General features: G+C 35.9%; 1 protein-coding gene across 1 annotated transcript in view; it reads right to left on the bottom strand.

Moving 5' to 3' along the window:
• LOC128982549 (eukaryotic initiation factor 4A-III) overlaps positions 1-23465 on the bottom strand; it is a 100760-nt gene that overhangs the window by 35720 nt on the left and 41575 nt on the right. The window contains exons 5-6 of the mRNA XM_054401506.1: positions 11510-11648; positions 3630-3745 (exon numbers count right to left, since the gene is read on the bottom strand). Of these exons, the coding sequence (XP_054257481.1) occupies positions 3630-3745; positions 11510-11648 (255 nt within the window). The remainder of the gene's footprint in view (positions 1-3629; positions 3746-11509; positions 11649-23465) is intronic.

The raw sequence follows: 23465 nt of genomic DNA on the forward strand, positions 1-23465 counted from the left end.
AGTGTTAACATCACTTTATAGGACATTGTGCTTGACTTAAATTAAATTTATCCCAAAGTGTAATCTAAATTTTAAATTTTTTTAAATCAAAAGTGCCTTGAAAAGTACCAAATTTTAACCAACCCCTATTTTATTTATTGCATGTGGTACAAAGGTGAAGACAGAGACTCCAAATTGGTAACCATCATCCATCTCGTTTAAATCACTAACTAAGGACAAATCGTCATTGGACATTTTGAATCAGCATAGCCTAATAGGCCCAATTATAACTTAAACTCATCAAGATCTGCATATTTAAAATTTAACCTTTATTCCAAATTTACACACACATATATTATATACAGTACAGCATATGAGTTTGAACGAAGTGTGTATTGTCCTCTGGCGCTCTTAAAATGAAGATAAAAATCGGTTCCGGGTTTAGGTCTTACCATGAGATCTACGGTAATAGATTATTCCTTATTATGGGAATTTCGTTAAAAGTCTCAATTAGAGGTGACGGTATCCCTGGTTTTATGTAGTAGTACCTGGGAACCAAGCCATGACAGGGTAGTGGTATTAGTTTATTTCCATTGAACCCCTACATTGAGTAATCTTCAGTGTAATCTTTGCTCAATAGTAACAACTGGTGTTTTCCCCTTTGCACTGCATTCGTTAATTTGCTCGTAAAACCTTGGTGAACATAACAACACACTACAACTTAAAATAGTTCTATTAGTCTATGGTCATGGTTACTTGGAAACCAATGAGGCCAATGTTAAAAATTATAGACTTTCAATTCAATTTTGTCGCGTAGTTAGTTTTTTGCTAGCAGTTTTAACTGCAGTAAACACGTTTTTAGGCCAGATATAAATTATTTATCAAATTAGAAGGAAATCGTATTAGCCGTTTTCGATATATAGAGGATTAACAACCATTAGTAATTGAACGGCGCAAAGCGAAGCTCTTATACTACTCTCCTCTTTTTGTTTTACAAATACCTCCTGAACGGCTGAAGCGATCTACACGAAATTTAGCACGATCATAGTAACCAACCATGGGAATGTATAAATCTTAAATGGTACAAATTGGACAACAGGGCTTTTCCCTACGTGAATTTTTTTTTTTTTTTTTATTTAACATGGGCCTTATGGGTTCATTGGTTGCTATGACTTTATTTGCGAGATAACACTAAAAAGATAAACAAGAGTTGCCACATATGTTAGTCAAAGAATCGTTTAAAAAGTACATTACCGTATAGGACACAGAAAAAGGGAAGAACAATAAGATTAATATCATTGAGCATAATTTACTACAAAATGAAAACAACCAATAATTATGGTCGCCAGAATAAGGCTGAAACACCTTTGACTTTAAATAATCTAAATATCCATTACATTTTAACCAAATATAAGCCTACCATTGAGTTATATTTCCATTTAACTTGCAATTCCAAGTAGGCTTTCCATTTCAGTGAACTAGACTTACAATTAAATAATGCAGACTTTGAATAGGTACTGCAATAATTAGGACTTCCATTAATATGAACCGAAGATACCACTGAGTTTAGATGCTGCAAGTAGACATTCCATTGACGTGAACAAGACGTAACATTGACTTAATATACTGCGAATCGGCACTCCGTTTATGGGAATCAAATTAACCATTTCTTTGGATCCTGCAAGTAGACAATTTATTTATGTGAACGATATGTACCATTGAGTTTGTATACTTCAAGTAAACAATTCGTTTAAGTGAACCCGACGTATCATTGACTTTGAATGCTGCAAATAGGCATCTTATTTATGTGAACCAAATGGACCATTGACATTGGATACTGCAAGTAAATTTCTCATTTTTGTGAAGCTGGCGTACTATTGATTTAGGATACTGCTACTGCAAATAGACATTTAATTTATGAGAACCAGATGACACATATATACTTTGAGGTAGACAATACATTTAATTGAACCAGACTTGTAATTGACTTTGAATAACGAAATTAGACATTGCATTCATTTGAAACAAAATATATACTAATGAGATTGGATACTGCAAGTATACATTTCATTTACGAGAAACATATGTAACATTGACTTTAGAAATTATTTGATTATTATGTCTGCTATCTGCTCAATGTTGCAAGCAGACAACTGCATTGTACACTTAGTGTAAATTACCTGAAATGTAAAGTTAAAACTGTGAAACACAGGAACGTTTCTCATCCAAAGTCCCCGTGCGATCTCTAGTGTTCACTTGGTAATACATGTGTATTACAAAGTATAGGGTGTTTTCAACTCCCCACGTGAGTGTTAACGTTTCGTAAAAAGTACAAGTTCCTGTATAAGGTAATGTTGTTCTTTTTGCGAAAGACTCTAAAAGTAATGAAAGGACATTTTTTATTTACATTTATTTCGATAACAAACAAGTGTTTTTGACATATAAATAAATTTGTTTGCACAAAACTTGTGTGTATTACGATCCCCCCCCCCTAAAAACTGTTTTTTTAGTAGTACATTTTAGGGAAAAATAATACCTTTACCATTCACAGACACATTATAATCTTTTAAAAATTATATATTTTCCGGGTATTACATATGCTAGTTATTCAATATCAAACAGTGCAATGACAAAATACATATTTTTTAATACAACAAATGGTTTATATGCAAAACTTGACCAAATACACACATAAACTGCAGTTGGTAAAAGAAATATATTATTTACATTGTATAACTTAAAATAAATAACTCTTTCATATTGGAAACAGTATACAGTAAAATAAAAACAAGCCCATGGGGCGTAGCCCAAGGGAAATATGAAAATTAAATGATATTATATTGCATTGTCTTTCATTTGTGGGCTATGTTTCAAGTTTCAAGTCTCTAGCTCATCGGGAAGTTAGTATAAAATTGATTGCAAAATTTGTACCGGACAAGAAAGCGAGCTAATAAAAACGTTTTAATAAACTTAAATAACAACAAAAAATGTTATTTACCAATTATTAGTGTTAATACAATTAATTATAACAAATATGTAATAACGGGGTGTCAAAAACACCCCACGCGAGTACATACGTTAGTAAAACCCGCGCGAGTAGTTAAAGGTTTAAGTACCTTTAGCATAGAAGTAAGAAGTATATCAATTAATTAATCTGTAAGTATATAACAAAATTACATAATCGTTTGACAGGCGACGGTAGGTATATGGATACAATGATGCGGCAAAGGCTGCTGACAGTATTACAGCGGAGCGGACAGCGCAGGAACTTGTGGCGCTGACTGTACTACACATTCCACTTGGAGATATGAGACTCGACTCAACTTTTGGAGTTATGACACTCTGCTTTAATTTTTACTTGGACTTATGAAACTTTGGAGTTATGATATCTTGGACTTATGAAACTTTGGAGTTATGATCACTTGCACTTATATTTTTCTTGGAGTAATGAAATTATCCCTTTTCGGGTACTTGTAGTTTTGAAACTTTGGATTAAATATAATTTGGAGTTATGATCTCTTGGACTTATGAAACTTTGGAGTTATGATCACTTGGAGTTATGAAACCTTGGAGTTATGGGATGATCCCAGTAAGGTGTACTAAGTGCAGAGTATATCAATTAAGTTAAAAGGTTACGTTCATAAGTTTACCTTTGGCCAGAGCGGAACTCTTTCATAATAGCATCTCTCTCTTTCTGAGGCATGTCACCGTGCATGGAACTAACTGTGAAGTTAGCCTCTCTCATCTTCTCTGTCAACCAATCCACCTGCACACACAAAATACACAAATTTGTATTTTGAAATGTCAAACAAAATTTTCTGGTTTTCTATAAAAAAAAGAAAAACTCTGCAAAATTGAGATAGGGTAAGGTAAAATTTTGATTTTTTTTGTTTAGTTTACGTTACAATGTTCGAAACTCAATCTCATTAAAATGTGCAACATCGTAAAAATGTCAAAATTATATTAACTGCATTATTTGTGGTTGCTGTTACGAATGTTGTTTGGTGTTTTATTCATCGAATAGATGTCCAAATAACAGCAAAACGAACAGTATATTTCAAAAAATTAGAAATTTCTCTGAGTCAGATTTGATACTACGAGAAATAACATTGGATCAGTAACAGATATCTCACCTGAATCTACAGACTCGGTTTCAGGATAACTAAACTCATAAAATAAAGTAAACGCTTCACAGCAGTTTGACGAGCCTTTCTCATCACACTCAGACACTACTACAGTTTGACTAGACCCACTTATTATGACAAAACTTTGTAGGTGGTGGCATCTGATAACGAATCAGTGAACTATTTCGAAGTAGTATGATATAGCACATACATTGTCCATTAGTTGCTCGATCTTTTACAGCTGTTCCAGAAATAGTGAGAGTGACAGTAACTGGCTTAATGTTTTTAAATATGTAAAACTATGAATGGTTATGAACCCTTTAAAGAATCATTTAATTGTAAATACTTACTTACTTACTGCCGTGCCTCCAAATATCTCAGTTGATTCTTCGCCTCGTGTACCAGCCTCTTCCACCCTTCTCTGTCTTCTGCCAAGTTGACATTTGCACCAATTGTCCTGATGTCATTCAATACTTGGTCAGTCCATCTCAATTTAGGCCTTCCCAATGGACGTTTACCTCCAGGTGTGGCTCTTCAAACATCATAAAGTCTTGTTCCTTGCTCTCTTCTTAGCACATGCCCTATCCAATTTAACCTTCCTTTAACCATTGCAACAATATCTGGGTCGGTGTAATGATCTAAGCTCTCTATTTTTCCTTATTCTCCACATTTTTCCCTCCTGCACTGGTCCAAATATGTTTCTTAGGACTTTACTTTCAAACACCATAAGTAGTTTTTCATTTTTCTTGGAAAATACCCATGTTTCACTATCATACAACAGAATACATGTATGTTGAATTATCTATATATATAATAGGCAAAGCCCTCACTGACTCACTGAATGACTGACTGACTGACTGACTCACTCACTCACTCACTCATCACTAATTCTCCCATTTCCCATTTACCTAGGAGGCTGAAATTCGGTACACCGATTCTTTGGGTATTGAATAGGAAAACTAAGTAGTTTTTATTCTGATCGGGCGTTCGGGCTCTGCCCCAGTGGCTCTGGAGTTTCCCATGTTAACCTTAAGAGTACTCATATTTATATGGAATTAAAGAATCTTAACAGCTGTTTCAATTAAACAAGTTGGTTCTGTTCTATGATGTTCAATAGCATTAAAGTTACAAGGATTACCAACAGGGTGCAGCACTATTATTTTCTTAATTTATGACACAGCTAACTTGCAACCAAAAGGTGAGTGAGCGTAGTGAACGAACTTCAACCTGGAGGCGAGTTAGCGTAGCGAACGAGCTAACCTGAAGGCAAGTGAGCGCAGCGAACGAGCTCCCACCTAAAGGTGAGTGAGCATAGCAAACGAACTTCAACCAGGACTTGATTGAGCCATGCGAACGAGCTCCTTTTGAAAATTAAGAAGTTAAACGGGGCAAAGCCCGCGGGTACAGCTAGTTGTCTTATATAACTGTATTTTGGTTCTGTGAGATAAAATACTTTTGATGAGATCGACTTCTTACAGGCTCCCAAACACTTATTGGCATTTGATAACTTAGTATCTTTTTGTCTTCTGAGTTTCTACTATTTACAGTTACTCCTAAATATTTGAAACTTTCTGTACAATTTATAGTTAAGTTATGTATGATTCTGTTTCTATTGTTAGCTTTTCTTCCAAAGTTAATAATTTAGTTTTTTCTACATTTACTTGCAATCCTATTTTGTTTGCTTCTGTGATAAGTACTTCTGTCAAAACTTGCCAAGTTTTTGACTGTTTCTGACTAAATGACCACATCATCAGCAAATGCCAATATGTATAGATCTACTCCTAGCTTAACACCCAATCCAAGTTCTTTTGTTTTCTGCAGGGCTCCAGTGCTAAGTTGAATAGTATGGGAGATATGCCATCTCCTTGTCTTACACCGGTGTCGATTTTTTGCCATATACAGTAGGACCTCAATATCTCGAATCTGAAGGGGTTATGATAAAAATTCAAGCTATCAAGTTTTTCAACTTAATGAGGTTCGAGTTATGAAGGTTCCATATGAAAAGTTCGAGATACTGAGGTGTTGGGGTCTGACAGTGATGTTACGTCACCGCCTTTATAACTCGACTTTAACGTGTTAAACCTTTATAAATCAAACTCAAACTGTATTTATACGTACTGAAGAGTAACTTGGAAGCAAAATAAAACAGTTTTAATTTACATAAAGTACTGTATTTATTATTTGGCAATAAGTTTGATAAATTACATAAAAATAAATACCCCCGCCGCAGTAAACCTGCAGACTAAGCGAATTTCCATTAGCCTGATAGGATTTCACATTAAAATGCCTCCTTAAAAATATCATGTTTATTCCCTATTTAAATAGAATTAGTTTAACGAGTACTTAGGTTTGCTGCAACAGGGAGGGTAAAAAGGTGGTTTTTTTATGTTAATAGTTTAGTAAGAAATTAATGTATTTTCCAAATTTGATCAAAATATGTTCATAAACAAGTAAACTACAATAGTTGACTTATTCTCCATAAGAATAACATAGAGATTTTAAATTTCCAATTTTTTGGAATTTTCTCTGTAACCATTAGGCGCACAATAACGCTCCAGAATACAGAATTATTTGTTTTTTTAAGCTCTACAAAATGGTTTGGAAATAAATTGTAAAATTTTGTGTTTTTAGAGTTAAAAATAGGAAAAACCTATTTTTACCCCATAAAACCCCCCATAAACCCCCGTTCCCATAGTCCGATCATGCTGGTTCGCGAACTCGTTCGAATAAATGTAGGTTTACACGTTTGTACCAAATTTCATCAAAATTGGATCATTTTTGCTCGAGTTATCGTGCTGACGGACACACATACAGGGTGAGTTTTAATTGTCCCCCCCCCAACTTTTATCTACATTTTTTCAAATATCAATCCCAGACCACTTCCAAACATTGTTGGGTAGTAAGTACTTAATTTTGACAAGGTGGTCATTTCCGGCCGCCATCTTGGATCCGCCATATTGGATTGAAAAATATTTTTTTCAAATGTAAAGGTGGGGTTGTGACCCATTATTTCGTACTAAATTTCTACCCTAATTACAATGCCGCAAACCGTTTTTAAAAATCTTGATTCATTCCAAAGTTATGAGGGTTTTTTTAAAACTTTATTTTTAGCCCATTTTAACATTGTGCATTTACAAACTAAGACCATAATCTCAAAATAGTGCTAGATAAAGATAAGTATACACTACCAGTCATTGTCGACCTATTTTCACTTGGTTATGACAGATGTATTTTTTCGGCCACCATCTTGGATCCGCCATTTTGAAATGTGATAATTTATTTTAAATATGAAGGGTGTGTTGTGACCAGCGAGCACATAATAATAATAGAGACGACACGGCGTTTAACCAAATGCACTGAAAGTGTGTGGCCAAATCCGCCATCTTGGTCCGTCATACAGCCTGAATCCAAGACCCGCGAGCTCAGTTCGCATTAAAAACCCCGCGACAAATACACGATCATAAACAACATTAATAGTTGACAAAAAATTCTGAAATTTTGCACACTTGTAGATATGATACTGAGGAAAACGATGGTGTTAATATAAAATTATTAGTTATGATAGTAATTGAGTTATAAATATGTTTAATACTTATGTAGTTTAATTTTTCAAATTCAGACATGAAAAAGTTGTATTGCGAGGAAATTTTTTATTTTTTGGTCAGAGAAATTTCATCAGCGGGAAAGTTGTGGATAAATAACCAAATTTAACTATGCGATTCACCAAAATTTTTTATCATCATCGGTTTTCTAAAAAATCAGGTACAAAAGGGATCCATTGCTTCGCGCCACGCCCGCTGCGCCGCCGGCCGTCTTCTATACATTTAGCGTGCAGTGTTTTAATGTTGTATACTGTTGTACTGTAATATTGTATATAAAGCAATTTTCAAATATATTGTCTATGTAGAATTTTCAACCGTTTAGCACAACTTTTTAAGGACTAATTAGCTTTCAATATCATCCAAGATAAACTAAAGATAATTCTGTAAGTTAAATTAAACTTCCCAAATATATTTGTAAAATTACACTCAATTTATTGTCCCAGAAAAATTACAGTTTTATTGAGATGTTGCCTGATTTTATTTTTGTGAAGACTTTCGTTACTTATTTTACAGTAGTAGGGAACTCTAACATTGGAATATTTTTGAGCAATAATTTTAATTAGGTACTAAACAAAAATGATTTTTGTCCATATTGTTTCATATCCTGAGAAATGTGTACTATTTGGAAACAAATTTACAACTACACATTGTCCAAGTACTCTGTTTGTCAAGTCCTCAATTACATTGTTTTCCTTTACACTAATATCATTAACTTTATATCTACACCATTCTCATCAAGCATAGCAGACGACTAGCGCGCTGCACACGCCGGGACTACTGTCGGGGAAATAAATATGTGCTTGAGTTTGAGCCTAACTCTTGAGATTAATTATCCGATTTTGTTGAGACAAAAATTAAATATTATCTGGTTTAAATACATTTTACGTGGTAACAATGAAAAAAAAATCCGTTTACCAGAAAAATGTATATAGTTGAAAGATCCTAAAAAGTACCGATTTTAAAGAAACTCTGCACTTACACTGAAGTTTAAAATTGAATAGTAAACAAACTACTCAGCTAATCTTTCTGGAATTGTTATGGCTTATTGGCAGGTTTATTGTTAACAGTTCCATGCATTTTAACTCACAATAGTCTTTATGGTGATGTTTATTTTTAAAACGTATGCTAACATCGTTAATAAGACGCTAAAAATGTCGTTCAAAATGCCATCGTGTTTGTCGTGACACAAGAAATAAAATAACACCAATATGTCAGATTTATAATGTGAAAAAAGATGTTTTTTAAACAGATATATATTTGTAAACAAAAATTTCTCCCGCGATAAAAAAATATATTTACTACGGTAAAAACAATCGATTTACTTTAAGACATTTCCAACAATATACTAATACGACAATGTACTTCCAGAAAAGAATAAGTAATTTTTATACAAAAGTATTTTTACATTTAAACAAAGCCTATGTAAACAACACTGACTCGAAGCATAGCAGACGACCAGCGCGTTGCAGACGACGGGACTAGGCTAGCGCCGCCATCTTTGTCCGTTTCGTCGGCTAGTCAGACTGCCACGCTCCTGCGCTCCGAGTAGCGCTTCTATTTTGTTATGTGTTCGCTGGTTGTGACCCATCATTTCGAAGTACTTTTTTAAGCTAAACTCAATGTAGCAATCCATTTTTTGTTATCAAGTTTTATTTATGATATATTGCAAACTTTTTGTCAAAAATGGCAATATTTCAAAATCAAAATATAAAAATGAAAAACGGATCATGGAATTGAGTTCAGCTTAAAAAAGTAATCTGAAATGATGGGTCACAACACCCCCTTCATATTCAAAATAAATTATTACGTTTCAAAATGGCGGATCCATGATGGCGGCCAAATAAAATACATCTGTCATAACCAAGTGAAAATAGGTCGACAATGACTGGTAGTGTTTACTTATCTTTATCTAGCACTATTTTGAGATTATGGTCTTAGTTTGTAAATGCACAATGTTAAAATGGGCTAAAAATAAAGTTTTAAAAAAACCCTCATAACTTTGGAATGAATCAAGATTTTTAAAAACGGTTTGTGGCATTGTAATCAGGGTAGAAATTTAGTTCAAAATAATGGGTCACAACCCCACCTTTACTTTTGAAAAAATATTTTGCATCCAATATGGCGGATCCAAGATGGCGGCCGGAAATGACCACCTTGTCAAAATTAAGTACTTACTACCCAACAATGTTCGGAAGTGGTCTGGGATTGATATTTGAAAAAAATGTAGAAAAAAGTTGGGGGGGGGGACAATTAAAACTCACCCTGTATATATATACCGTACCTATATATAAATATATATACATATATATATATATATATATATGAATTTGAACGGATGGTGTTTTTGGCCTCTAGGGACCTCAAAATGAAAAAATAAATCGGTCCCGGGTGCAGGTCTTACCATGAGTACTACGGTAATAGCTTATTCCCTATATGGGAAATTCGCTAAAAACATGTTAAATAACAAAAAATAGTTTAAATACTACTACAAAATACAAAACAATAATACAGTATACATTAAATCATCCATAAACGGAACTACATTTTCTGTGTATAATGTCTGTTTAAAGCAAACGTTAGTCAAACTCTTTATATATAGTGTAAAAACAAGCTACTGTAACAACAAAAATACTGAATAGCCACAATACTGTACATACAAAAAGTATGTAGAGAGTATTTAAAGGGAAAATACAGTACTGCACTAGTGTGATTAAAATACTGAACAAAATGCAACGTAAAAACTATCTCAACAACTGGCAGACTACTGACTACAGTACCTAGCCAAACAGACACATCAGGATTGGAAGCAAACACAGGAAGTTGGATTTTCACGTCTCGACAGGAATCAAAACACAACTGACTGCACTGTTAAGGCAAAACTTCGAATTATTGAGGCACATTCGTGCGAACTTCGACTTATAAAGGTAAACTTCGAGTTACTGAGGCTCAATGACGGGAAAATTCGAGTTACAGAGGTAGAATGTTACTGTTCAAAAGTTGTTAAAATTTGACTTATTGAGGTTAAACAGGTACTTTTAACATTATGATTAATGTGGATTTCAAGGGGATTTGTTAAAATCGAGATATTGAGGAATTCGAGATATCAAGGTTCGAGTAATTGAGGTTCTACTGTAGTTGTAATTAAGTTGTGAATTTCATTTTCCAATATGCTTCCTCCACTTTTGATTACTTCTGCTGGGATCCCATCCTCACCCGGAGCTTTGTTGCATTTTAATTCTTTGCTTGCTATTTTCACCACTTCTAACGATGGTGGGTCTATATGAGGCTGTACATGATGGAATGTTGTACCTTCATCGGGAATATTAACGACAGTATTCTAGCAGTTTAGCAGGCCATCAAAGTAGTCTTTCCATATTCTTAATGTTTTCTCTTTTTCTGTGGTAACTTTTCCTTCTTCATCCATTATGCCAAATGTTCTTGTTTTAAATCCTCCTTTGAAGAATCTTATAGTTCAATTATTATTTTAATTGTGAATACAGACCTAAAATTCTATTTGATAGCCCCCTGGTATTTTTTAATTCCATTTTGATAATGATGAAACTAGGAATTAAATCATTACTTGCACCAACACTTGTACCTAACAGCAAAAGGTAAAATAAGGGATGGTTTGGCACGATTTCGGAAAAACCTACTGAAGCAGGTTCCTTGAGTTCATCCCACCTCAATGGGTTAAAATGAACATAAAAGTCAATGAAACTTTTTTGTGCAAGAGGTTATCACACATATTTATACATTTTATTAAAAGTATTAAAAGCATATATAGATCAGCTGTACAAGACCCACCTTCCTCTTAGTGTTGCAGAATATCACTGCCTGAGTGATGGTGAGAGTATCGTACAAGTCACACAGTGTATCAAACTTCCATTCCTCTCGCTCGACGGCTACAAAGAACTGCTTGATGCCTTCCAGAGTCAACTCATCACTGGCAAACAGTAGGTACAGTCATATTTCAACAATGCTATTAAATATTGAAAAATAAAAGACAACTGAAAGTATTTAATTAACAAAGGAATTTACTCGCTGGATGACCTTCTTAAGTAACCTCCCTCTTAAATAAACTGATATAAAAAATGTATCATTAGAATAATAATTGATTGCAAACACTATTAAATTGAACTATGTACTTGGATTAATAAAGAGGATTGTCTATTTTCTATTAATACAGATCTTCCAAGCTAAGTGAACCTTTGAATTGAAAACATAGCCCAGTCAATGAATGCAATAATACACCCTTATTCGCAACTAAATGGTGGAATGCTGGATTTTTTATATGTGATGGAACCACATGAGAGGTGTATTTTCCCAAAAGTCCCCACTTCTACCCCTTGAGCTTTCCCCCCCACCACCCTCCAAACATAGAAATTGCAGTGTTTTACTTAATTGGTCATAGTTCGAATGCTATGTAAGCTATCGAGCTGCAATTTGTTTTGTTTTGTTTCTGATTAGTTTTCCTACAACTTTTATATTTACAACATTTTTCTAAAACAAGTACTTAGGGAGATATAAAATTTAAACTTCGTTAAAAACTTTGTTTCAGAGTGCAAAATTTTGGTTTTCTCTATGTATACTTTTAAATAGAAATAATACGTAAATATGGTTCAAACTAAGTTTTACTACGTTTTTCAAGGATTACAAATATATCATTGGTTAGACATCTAGATGACCGGGTGAAGAGCTGGGCGTCGGCAAAGAGAGCGCGTGCGGGCTAGTTGAACACTTCTGCATTGCGTCATCGCATCTAGCCCAGCCAATAAACGCACAAACTGCCTTTTTTCGTAGCTAAATAGTGGAAAGCTGAGTTTGTTATATGTGATGGAACCACTTAAGACGTGTTTTTTCAAAATTTCCCGATTTTCCCCCTTAAGCTTTTCCCCGCAACCCCTTCCAAGCCTGGAAATTACAGTCGTTCACTTTACTGGATATATTTCAAATTCTACGCATGCCATCGTAGTGAAATTTGATTTGTATTATTTGTAATTAGTTTATCTTCAACCTTTGAACTAAAGGTTTTCTTATAAAACTATACCCAAAGAGATATATCAGTTTAACTTTTTTTGATAATGTTTATGTTTTAGAGTACACAATTTTGTTTTACCATCTATAGTTTTTTTCCAAATAAAATGCGCAAAATGTTTCAAACAAAAATGTTGTGTATGTTTCTTACAGCTTATAAATATATATTTGGTTTGTTGTCTGAACGAACTGATGTAGTGTGATGCGTCGGCGAAGAGAGCGTGTGCAGGCTTCTTCAAAGCATCTGTGCAGCCTAGCCCCACCCGTTGATGCGTCGTGTCGTAGGCACCGACATCGCTAAGTTCTCAAAGGTTGTATACAAATGCTAAGGAGTTGTACTTTGTACTTTACAACCAAAACAATCTGTATCCTAGCTTTAACCGTGAACTGCAAAAACAATTATTATTTAGATGGAACCCAATAATTTACTTTTTTATAGCCAGTTTTGGTTCAGGTACAATTATCTCTACCTACTTACTTGTTATACTTGCAATACTTGTAATACTTGATTTCTTTATCTTTGACCAACGGAAGCTTGATAGATTGAGGTATAGAACACTAGACCTAATAAACACTTTAAAAATCACTATAAACATACTCTTTGCTCTTCCTTACGTTACAATGTGCTTTCCATTATCTACCACCAATGGGACTCGCTTTGTTCCGCAAGATTTATACTATAAACTGCGCCTCGCGGTCAGTAAAGATCTAAAGATTTGTACATTTCTTAAATTTATTGTTAGTCTTAACTCGTTTCTCATTTGAAATAATAATTTATTTAATTATTTCTGTCAACGGCTACACCTATTGACAATAATATACATGGATACATATATTACATTACATAAATCTGGGTAAGAAACATACTGAACCCAATGATGAGATGACCCAATTCGCCTATGGGTCTGAGGATGATTGCAGTGTTGAATCAAAATCTACCACCACTTACCTTTTATGTATATTTACAGTATTGTGAGTAACATTATAAGTGTAAATTTATGTTTTAAGTGTTAGGCTATTAGACGTATTTTCTTTTACTTACTTTCCAATTAATTAATGTAATAAGGCATATATCCAAAAGTTATAAATAAGTAAGTAAAACACTGTATTTGTGTCCCCATTCATGCAGGCAAGACTATTTACGGGTTACATACAGGCAAATTATTCAAATTTCCTTCCTTAACATATTGTGAAGAGGTGTCAATCAATTTGGTTTTTTCATAATCTTGGTGACGTTCTGTTCTCTAATATTTGATTGTTTTCATGTTATCTTAAAAATGAGTCAGCATAATAGTTCTTTATTGGTTATTGGTAGATATAATGCAAACGTTTAACATCGCTAATAAAGATGAAGGAGCTTATTAAGTGTTTTAAAATCTCCTCTATATAGAGTTAATAAAAAAATTGGTTTTAACATTGACTGGTTTTAATTTGTATTCATTATGATGATTAAAAATGGTTTATAAATATTACCGACAGTTTTCTACGTTGTTCGTGATATTATTTTAACACAGGCTTACAACTCATGGCAGAGCAGAGAGCTAACCCTTGCTAGCGGGAAGCGTGAAGAGAGGGACATAACAATAATAGGACGCAGTTTGTCAAGGATTAGAGGGTCGAAGAAAACTTTTTACTGACAGCGAGATGTTTCATTTAGTCACGGTTTAGCTTGGAAACAGATTCTTTTGGTAGTAAATTAGGCTACAAATTAGGAAGTCTTAGGATTTGTATGAAACAGTTGAGAACTTAGCAGTGCCGGTCCTTATGCATCGACGGGCGGTATTGCAAGTACAGGTGGTATCGATACAAGTATTGCAAGTATAACAAGTAAATAGGTAGAGATTAATTTACCTGAACCAAAACTGGTTATAAAAAAGTAAATTATTGGGTTCTATCTAAATAATAATTGTTTTTGCAGTTCACGGTTAAGCTTGGGATACAGATTGGTTTGGTTGTAAAGTACAAAGTACAACGCCTTAAGTATTTGTCCTTAACATTTTGCCAGTTTATTTGGAAAAAAACTATAGAGGGCAAAACAAAATTGTGTACTCTAAAACATAAACATTATCAAAAAAAGTTAAACTGATATATCTCTTTGGATATAGTTTTATAAGAAATCCTTTAGTACAAAAGTTGAAGATTAACTAATTATAAATAATACAAATCAAATTTCACTACGATGGCATGCGTAGAATTTGAATTATATCCAGTAAAGTGAACGACTGTAATTTCCAGGTTTGGAAGGGGTTGCGGGGAAAAGCTCAAGGGGGAAAATTGGGATTTTTTTTAAAAAACACGTCTTAAGTAGTTCCATTACATATAACAAACTCAGAGTTCCACTATTTAGCTACAAAAAAAGGCAGTTTGTGCGTTTATTGGCTGGGCTAGATGCGATGACGCAGCGCAGAAGTGTTCAACTAGCCCGCACACGCTCTCTTTGCCAACGCCCAGCTCTTCACCCGGTCACCTAGATGACTTACCAATAATATATTTGTAAACTTTGAAAAACGTACTAAAACTTAGTTTGAACCATATTTGCGTATTATTTCTATTTAAAAGTATACATAGAGAAAAACAAAATTTTGCACTCTGAAACAAAGCTTTTAACAAAGTTTAAATATTATATCTCCCTAAGTATTGGTTTTAGAAAAATGTTGTAAATACAAAAGTTGTAGGAAAACTAATCAGATATAAAACAAAACAAGTTGCAGTGTGATAGCTTACATAGCATTCTAATTATAACCAATTAAGTAAAACACTGCAATTTCTATGTTTGGAGGGGGTGGGAGGGAAAGCTCAAGGGGTAGAAGTGGGGACTTTTGGGAAAATACACCTCTCATGTGGTTCTATCACATATGAAAAATCCAGCTTTCCACCATTTAGTTGCGATAAAAAACATTTATTGACTGGGCTAACATTTCTAAGGATCAGGAAACCAAACTTTAACCCTGATTTGGCTGACCCTAAAATCATACAGTGGTGAACAAAATTCTCCTGCAAAATTGCTGATAATTTTAGATGGAACAGTTGAACATACAATCCTCCATTCAACAAACTAGGATTATGACTTTAAAACTGTAAAATTTTAAAAATTGTCTTGGTATTTTACTTAGGATAATGAGGTTATGTAGTGTAATTATCTGTTTATCAAGGTTACACTGAATTATGTTTGGTGATAAATAAGTTAAATTATTAATTAAATTAAATAACATTAAATAAGAATGAAATTTTGCTATTCAGTAAATGATATACGCTTTTTACAGATGTATATAGCCTAATTGCCCTAATTAACTTGCCGGCAACATCTGATGGTGAGCTAGGGCCTAGCGTTTGACATCATTTGTCGGCTGAGCTGAAGTGTCGTGAGAATATTTCTACTGCTGGGTGCTATGTATTCAAACAACCAACTTTCGAAACCAGAAGATTTTGTGAATTGTGATTTTCAAGAGAAAAAACAGTGGAACGTGGCTAATTCAAACTTCTATAAGTCAAAATTGTCTTTAATGACTATTTAGACATAGATATAGACATACTTTATTTGCACAAAACAATCCATACATGTCATAACATTTAGAATAGGTGCATTGTCAAAATTAAATCCATACATAAAATATTTAACATTTAAACTTTTAACTTAAAATTAAACAATTAAAATACAAAAAATTTATAAATTGTAGTTCTGTAAAAATCTTCAATTAAGTAAAAAGCCTTGTCAATAAGTAAATTATCTATTGTATCTTTAAATTTGGTTTTGCTTAATGACTTGTAGCATGGCGGAAGCACATTGTACAATCTCAGCCCAGCATACAATGGAGATTTTTCATATAGGGTCAAACGGTGTCTGGAGAGTCTAAATATATTTTCATTTCGGGTTTCATACCTGTGATTAAAATGTATTGTTTCCGGTAGCTCATTTTTAACTGAATGTATGTAATTTAATAATTCTAGAATATACAACCCCGTTAATGTATGAGTTCTTAAATTTTGAAAATGTTTCTTACAAGAACTGCGTGGATGAGAGTTGGTGATAATGCAAATAATACGTTTTTGTAACCTGAATAAAGTTTTAATACCAGTAGCTTGACCCCATAAAATTTTGCTATATCTTAACACTGACTCCACATAAGCATGATAAACTTACTTTAAGAGTCTCAATAGAAACACAGTCCCTTAAATGTATGAATAAAGATGATATCGACCTAATTTTGTTATGTAAATAATTCAAATGTGAATCCCATTTAACTGTGTCATCTACGTAAACCCCTAAGAATTTATGAGCTTCAACTAAATTAAAAGAACAGTTTTCCATATTTTTGTGCCTAGTAGAAAATTTAATAATATTTACACAGCTTTACAGTGTGTTTTAGGATTGTACAACATTTAATGAACTCTATAGTTCTTTTCTTATTATCATTTAAGTCCCCCTTTGTAAAGAAAGCTATTATAAATTAGAGGTGTGCGAGCCTGAGATTTTCAATCGAGTCGAGCCCGAACCGAGCTTTTACCGAGCCGAGCTTTTTTCTATTATAAATAAACGTAGTCACAGATAATAGTTAATCAGGCCTAGTCAAAAACCTTTTTTAAAATGCAATTTAATGTTAGGATGTAGAGTAAGTTAAGATTAAATATAATTTTATTAGTAATTTTCACCTTATTTTATTTTCTTTAAAAGGCCATTTTTTCAATAAAACTGTATTTGAGAAACCAAAAAGGCAAGTATTGATTCGATGATAAGAATGATTTCAATTCAATAAAGACACAAAATTTGTAAAAATCAATTAATTTATAAAACAGATAACTTAAATGACATGTATCATAATTTAAAAACATCAATATGCAATAAGGTATTTTAAAATAATCACTTGGAATGAAGTGCTGTCTTAAGTTTGAAGGTTAGGGGTACTAGAGCTATCAAGTTCTGGTTTATGCTAAAACAAACTTAAATATGTTTCGTACTATAGTCGAGGCGCTGAGGGGGTTTGAGCATGCATAAAAGTGTAACGAAATTTGACTTTTGATTGTTGCTATGGGTACCTAGTAGATGAAGAAAATCGATGTTGTCGCATTTCTAGTTGGTTAATAACATGGGGGGGGAGGGGGTGAAGTTGGGGGGCCGCCGCGCACAAAATAGCTTATATCTCGAGAACCTAAAGTCATATGAATACGTAAGACATGTCAAACTTTGCAGAGAAATGCATTCTACAAATAGATTATGTAGTAGTTTCACGGAAATTGACAACAAGTTACTAAAAATTATATTTTTTAAATTTACGATAAGTATAATCAGGAGTATAATGGTTTTTGTTGTTGTTTAGAACCACTATTTTTTTAATTGACAACTTTTGAGAGTAGTACACTATAGGTAAATAGTACTTCTGTATAATGAAACTATTGCGGTACATAACTTAACAGCTATACAATCCTCAGATCCAATAAACATAACACAAACAAAGGCGCAAAACGTGTCGCGGTCATTGTTCCTGCTGCCGTAACTATTAATGGCGAGTACAGTTCAAGCTGAGACTTATATTATACTTTTAGAAAGATGGAGATTCTGAGGATTCATTTTCATATATATAAAATAGTATTGAGGGACTATTATATAGCGAGAAATATAGTTTGTAAAAGAAGAGAGTTTAAAAAAATTTTGGTAGTTGTAGGCAAAATATTCATAATCATAATACCAGGGGGAGGGGGAATTTGGATATAGTACCACATAGGCTTACCAAAACTAAAACTTCTTTTAAACTAAATTGCATTTACTTTTTTAATAAGCTGCCTGAGAATGCAAGAGAGGTTAGTTTAAACAGGTTTAAATCTGTATTGTACACCTGGCTGGTAGAAAATCCCTTTTATAAACTTGAGGAGTTTTTAAATACACAAGTTTGTATTTCTTTTTATTACATTAATGTCTTGCTTTATTTTTATTTGCTATATGTTACATTTGTATAACATTGTATAACAAATTGACTTGTCCTATCTCTGTACAAACAGATCAATGGAAATAAAATATTCTTATTCTTATTCTTATTCTTATCCTCTTCACTCATTACATTTCCAGTAGAACCTCTTTAATCCGAACTAATTGGGACCAGGGGTAGTTCGGACTATTGAATAGTTCGGATTACAGAACATATTGTTGTTTTTACATAACAATAGCTAAAACATGGTGTTACAAGTCAGGAGCCCCGCGCAACAATAGCCAGGCGCCGTCTCAAAAGGGTTGTTTGTCAACACGGGGTTCTCCGAAAGACAATAGACCCATGTCAACGGACTACGTCAATAGGGTCTTTGACATCCACCAGAAGCTTCCACGGTGATCTGTAAACACCTTTGTCTAGGCTACTAGGGGTCTCCAGAATATTCCACGGTAAACTTATATAAGGGACCGTCTTCCGACACACGGCAGTTGAGTTGAGTTGAGCCTTCCGAGAATCGTCGCGGCAAGCGCCTGTCGGTGTTAGTGACCAGTGCTAGTGGCAGTGACAGTGTAGTGACGGTGTAGATACAGTGTAGTGACACTAGTGACAGTGTTGTAACAGAAGTAGTGATAAATCCTGTAGAGGCTAGCTGTAAGTAGAAACGTTGTAAATTAGAATAGGCATTAGCTAGGTTTAGATAGGGTTAGTTAGGTGTTAGGTAATTGTAATATTTGTAAATAGATAATAATTAGTGTAAATAAATAGTTATTAAGAAATCGCCAAGTTTTATTGTAAAGAACCTGCTAAGCCCGCAACAATTGGTGTCAGAAAGCGGCATTATTTTGGCGATTTTTATTGTAAAATATTGGGTTATATTTCAGTAAAGAATCAGGATTTTTGTTACATATTAGTAGTTTGTGTCGTAAATTTGTGTACAGAAAAATTAATTTATTGTTATTGTTGAACTTGTATTATCTGAAAAATAACAATTTATTGTAAAAATAATTGTAATTGTTTGGTAGAAAATGGCTTTTAAAGGTGTAAAACTTGATGAATTAAAAGTAGCTGATCTTAGAAGAGAATTAGAAGAACGTGATCTAGATACCAATGGAACTAAATCAGCCCTTCAGGCACGCCTTAAACAAGCTTTGACTGATGCAGGTGAAGCTCCAGATCACTTTTTATTTGAAACGTCTGATATGAATAAAATGCTTAAGAACCTAGAGTCAAAAATGTCGAAAACTAGTAAAACGTTAGAAAACCTAGAAGCTAATATCGAGTCTAAAATGTCAGAAAATAGCAAAAACTTAGAAGCTAGCATTGAGACAAAAATGTCAAATGTAGAATCAAAAATGCTGAACAAATTAGGTGAATATTCTAGCAAAGTTGATAGTTTAGAAAGTAGAATAAATGAAATTGATGAGAAAGTTAACTGTATCGAAAAGAATCTAGAAGATAGGTTAGTTGATAAGCTTAGGCAGGAGATGGCTGCATCGGGGAGCTTCACACCTGCGTCATCGGCTAGCACTGGCGAACTTCAGCAGGATAACACCCTAGATACAATCTCCAAACCAGCGCCCACCATTGCTGCCGTTGCCCCTCAGAACATCGTTCCTCACTTCGATGGCTAAACTCCCTGGGAGGACTACATGCTTCTCTTCGAGACAGCGGCTATGGTCCATGGGTGGACCGAGGAGACAAAGGCTTCAGCACTGTGCCTTGCACTACGGGGCGATGCATTAGCTGTTCTGCATGCTATGCCAATGGCGGAGCGGAAGAATTTCCCAGAACTAGTGAGGAGATTGGACATGCGCTTTGGGCATCGACACATGGACCAGCTCTACCGATCACAGCTGCGGAACCGGATCCAGAAGTCCAGTGAGTCACTCCAGGAGTTTGAAGCCGACATTGCTCGCCTGGTGAGAAACGCCTATCCATGGGTCACGGATGATGTCTACGAGAGTTTGGCGGTGGATAAATTCCTAGACGGTCTACGTGAACCTGAGACTCAACAGGCAGTGAAGCTCGCCAGACCAAAGACCCTGAGTGACGCACTGACACAGGCACTGGAGTTCGAGGCTGTGCGACAGTCGGTGAGGGGCCAGGCTCGAGTCCGCGTGGCAGACGCAGAACCTACAACTCCACTGGACATCGAGGAGGCTAGTAAAGAGAGTGCTGGAGGCACTAAAAACTCGTCACCGGCAGATACGCTATTGGAGCTGCGGACAGATGGGACATCCCCGGAGTAAATGTCCTTCGACCACATCAGAACCGAATCAGGAAAACTAAGGAGGGTTGATGGAAAGGGGCAACCGTCAGCCCGCGATTGGAAAGCCCCGAGGAAAAGTGGTAAAGTTGCTTCACTGGGAAGTCAGTCGAGCAGTTTCTACGTCGACGGAAAGGTGAACTGGCGTTTCCAAAGCTGTCTTCTGGACACCGGGGCGACTATGACCATCCTGAATCCAAACACTGTGTCGACAGAAGATATTTCACCAACATCATGGTCTCTACATACAGCTACAGGTCAGCTGGCTCAGGTCTATGGGCAGACGGTTGCTACCTTCCACATCGGCGGCTGCGTGTATCAACACTGCGCACTTGTTGCCGACATAGACGAGGACGTGATTTTGGGAACCGATATAATGGTGAAGTACGGACTGAAGTTGGACATGTCAAGAGGACTAGTGACTCTCGGAGACGAAGATGTCATACTTCGGCGTGGAAAAGATATCTCTGCACGCATACTTCTACTGGAAGACACAACGCTACCAGCGCGCAGCCAGGTCATCGTTAAAGCCACAGTCGAAGGAGATTGGACTAATGGGCAAAGTGTTCTGCTGGAGCCAGCAAGTGACAGTGAATCCCAGCTTGGACGTGGTGTCTTTGTCGCCAGATCCTTATTTAACTTAGGACATGAAAATCCAGTGCAACTGATGAACTTGAATGGTTTTCCTGTTACAATAAAAAGAGGAGTAACGATCGGAACGTGCGTGGCTGTTAATTCGGTGGTACGTCAACTAAAATCATGCCCGCCATCTCCAAATGGATTACCAAAGGAGCTAGAAGATTTCGTGGAGAGCACCTGTCAGGAGCTGACGCATCAACAAAGTGCAAAAATAAAGGACTTTATTACCAGATGGCAAGATGTCTTTGAGTACGGAAGTGGCCCTAGAGGAAGGACGAATATAGTACAACACAAGATAGACACCGGAGATGCAAAACCCATACGTCAGGCCCCTAGACGACTCTCACTGGCAAAACGTGACGAAGCCGAGAGAATCATAAAGGAGATGGAAGCGCATGGTGTCATCGAGCCTTCTAGCAGCCCTTGGGTGTCACCTGTGGTACTAGTGAAAAAGAAAGACGGCTCAACAAGATTTTGCGTAGACTACCGCCTTCTCAACAATGTCACCAAGAAAGACAGCTACCCTCTACCCAGGATTGATGACACTCTCGACACTCTGGGAGGATGTCAAATATTCTCAACCTTAGACCTCAGAAGTGGCTACTGGCAGGTCGGGCTCGCTTCTGAGGACAAGGAGAAGACAGCGTTCTCTATTGGGACAGGACTTTGGCAATTCACTGTGCTGCATTTTGGACTTTGCAATGCCCCTGCTACTTTTGAAAGGCTCATGGAGAACGTCCTCAGGGGATTGTCATGGGAAACATGCCTGGTATACTTGGATGACATTATCGTCCTAGGAAAATCCTTCGAAGACTACCTGAAGAACCTAGAGAATGTCTTCATGCGACTGCGGATGGCTAATCTCAAGTTGAACCCCAAGAAGTGCAACTTGTTCCGCAAACAGGTTAATTACCTCGGCCATGTTGTATCAGACAAAGGAGTATCTGTGGATCCGGATAAGATCAGAGCTATCACTGATTGGCCAATACCTCAGGATAAACACCAAGTTAGGAGCTTCCTTGGGCTGTGCGCTTACTACAGAAGATTTGTAAAAGGATTTGCTAATATTGCCAAACCACTAACTAAATTGACGGAAGACAAGAGAACCTTTGTTTGGGACAACGACTGCGAGAAATCTTTTGAAGAGCTGAAGGCCAAATTATGCAGCGCACCCATATTGAGCTATCCACGACCAGACGGAAGATTCGTACTAGACACGGATGCCAGCAATACCGCCATTGGAGGAGTAAAATCCAACGTAGTTTTCGGGCGAGAGCTACGTCTTCCATGCGATCTGCAGTATGGATTGAAGCCGGATGAATGTGTGGTTGGCGAGGACTACGTATCGGATCTGCGGAAGAGGATGGATGAGATACATGAGAAAGTTCGTCGCAACATATCTGGAGCAAGTGACAGGATGAAGGAGAGGTACGACGTGAAGGCAGAGAAAGGAGGGTTCACACCTGGAGACCTCGTGTGGCTACATAATCCCCGAAGGCGTCGTGGATATTCACCTAAACTCCAGAACTCATGGGAAGGACCCTATGAAGTTATTTCCCGTCTAAATGATGTCATCTACCGGATTAAGAAGCAACCAAATGGCAAACCCAAAATAGTCCATTTCAACAGGCTTGCACCCTACAAAGGAGATCACGGCCAACAAGATGAACAACAAGTTCGCAACATCTCAACCGAACCAAGAGACTTTGTGCCCGAGAAACGTGAAAAGGCGGAATTGAAACTGTTACATAAGGACCTCTTCACCTTGCCAGTGGATTATGCCTTGGCCCACTGCGTAGCAGAAGACCTGAGAGCGTCGCGAGGTATAGCCACAGTCTTCAGGAAAAAGTTTGGAGGGACTGAAGATCTTGAGCGTCAGAGACCCGCCATTGGCACCACC

This window comes from Macrosteles quadrilineatus, unplaced genomic scaffold (genome assembly GCF_028750875.1).
Source record: "Macrosteles quadrilineatus isolate MER2022 unplaced genomic scaffold, UCM_ALF_1.0 Scaffold_1__1_contigs__length_201487025, whole genome shotgun sequence".
Classification (NCBI taxonomy): domain Eukaryota; kingdom Metazoa; phylum Arthropoda; class Insecta; order Hemiptera; family Cicadellidae; genus Macrosteles; species Macrosteles quadrilineatus.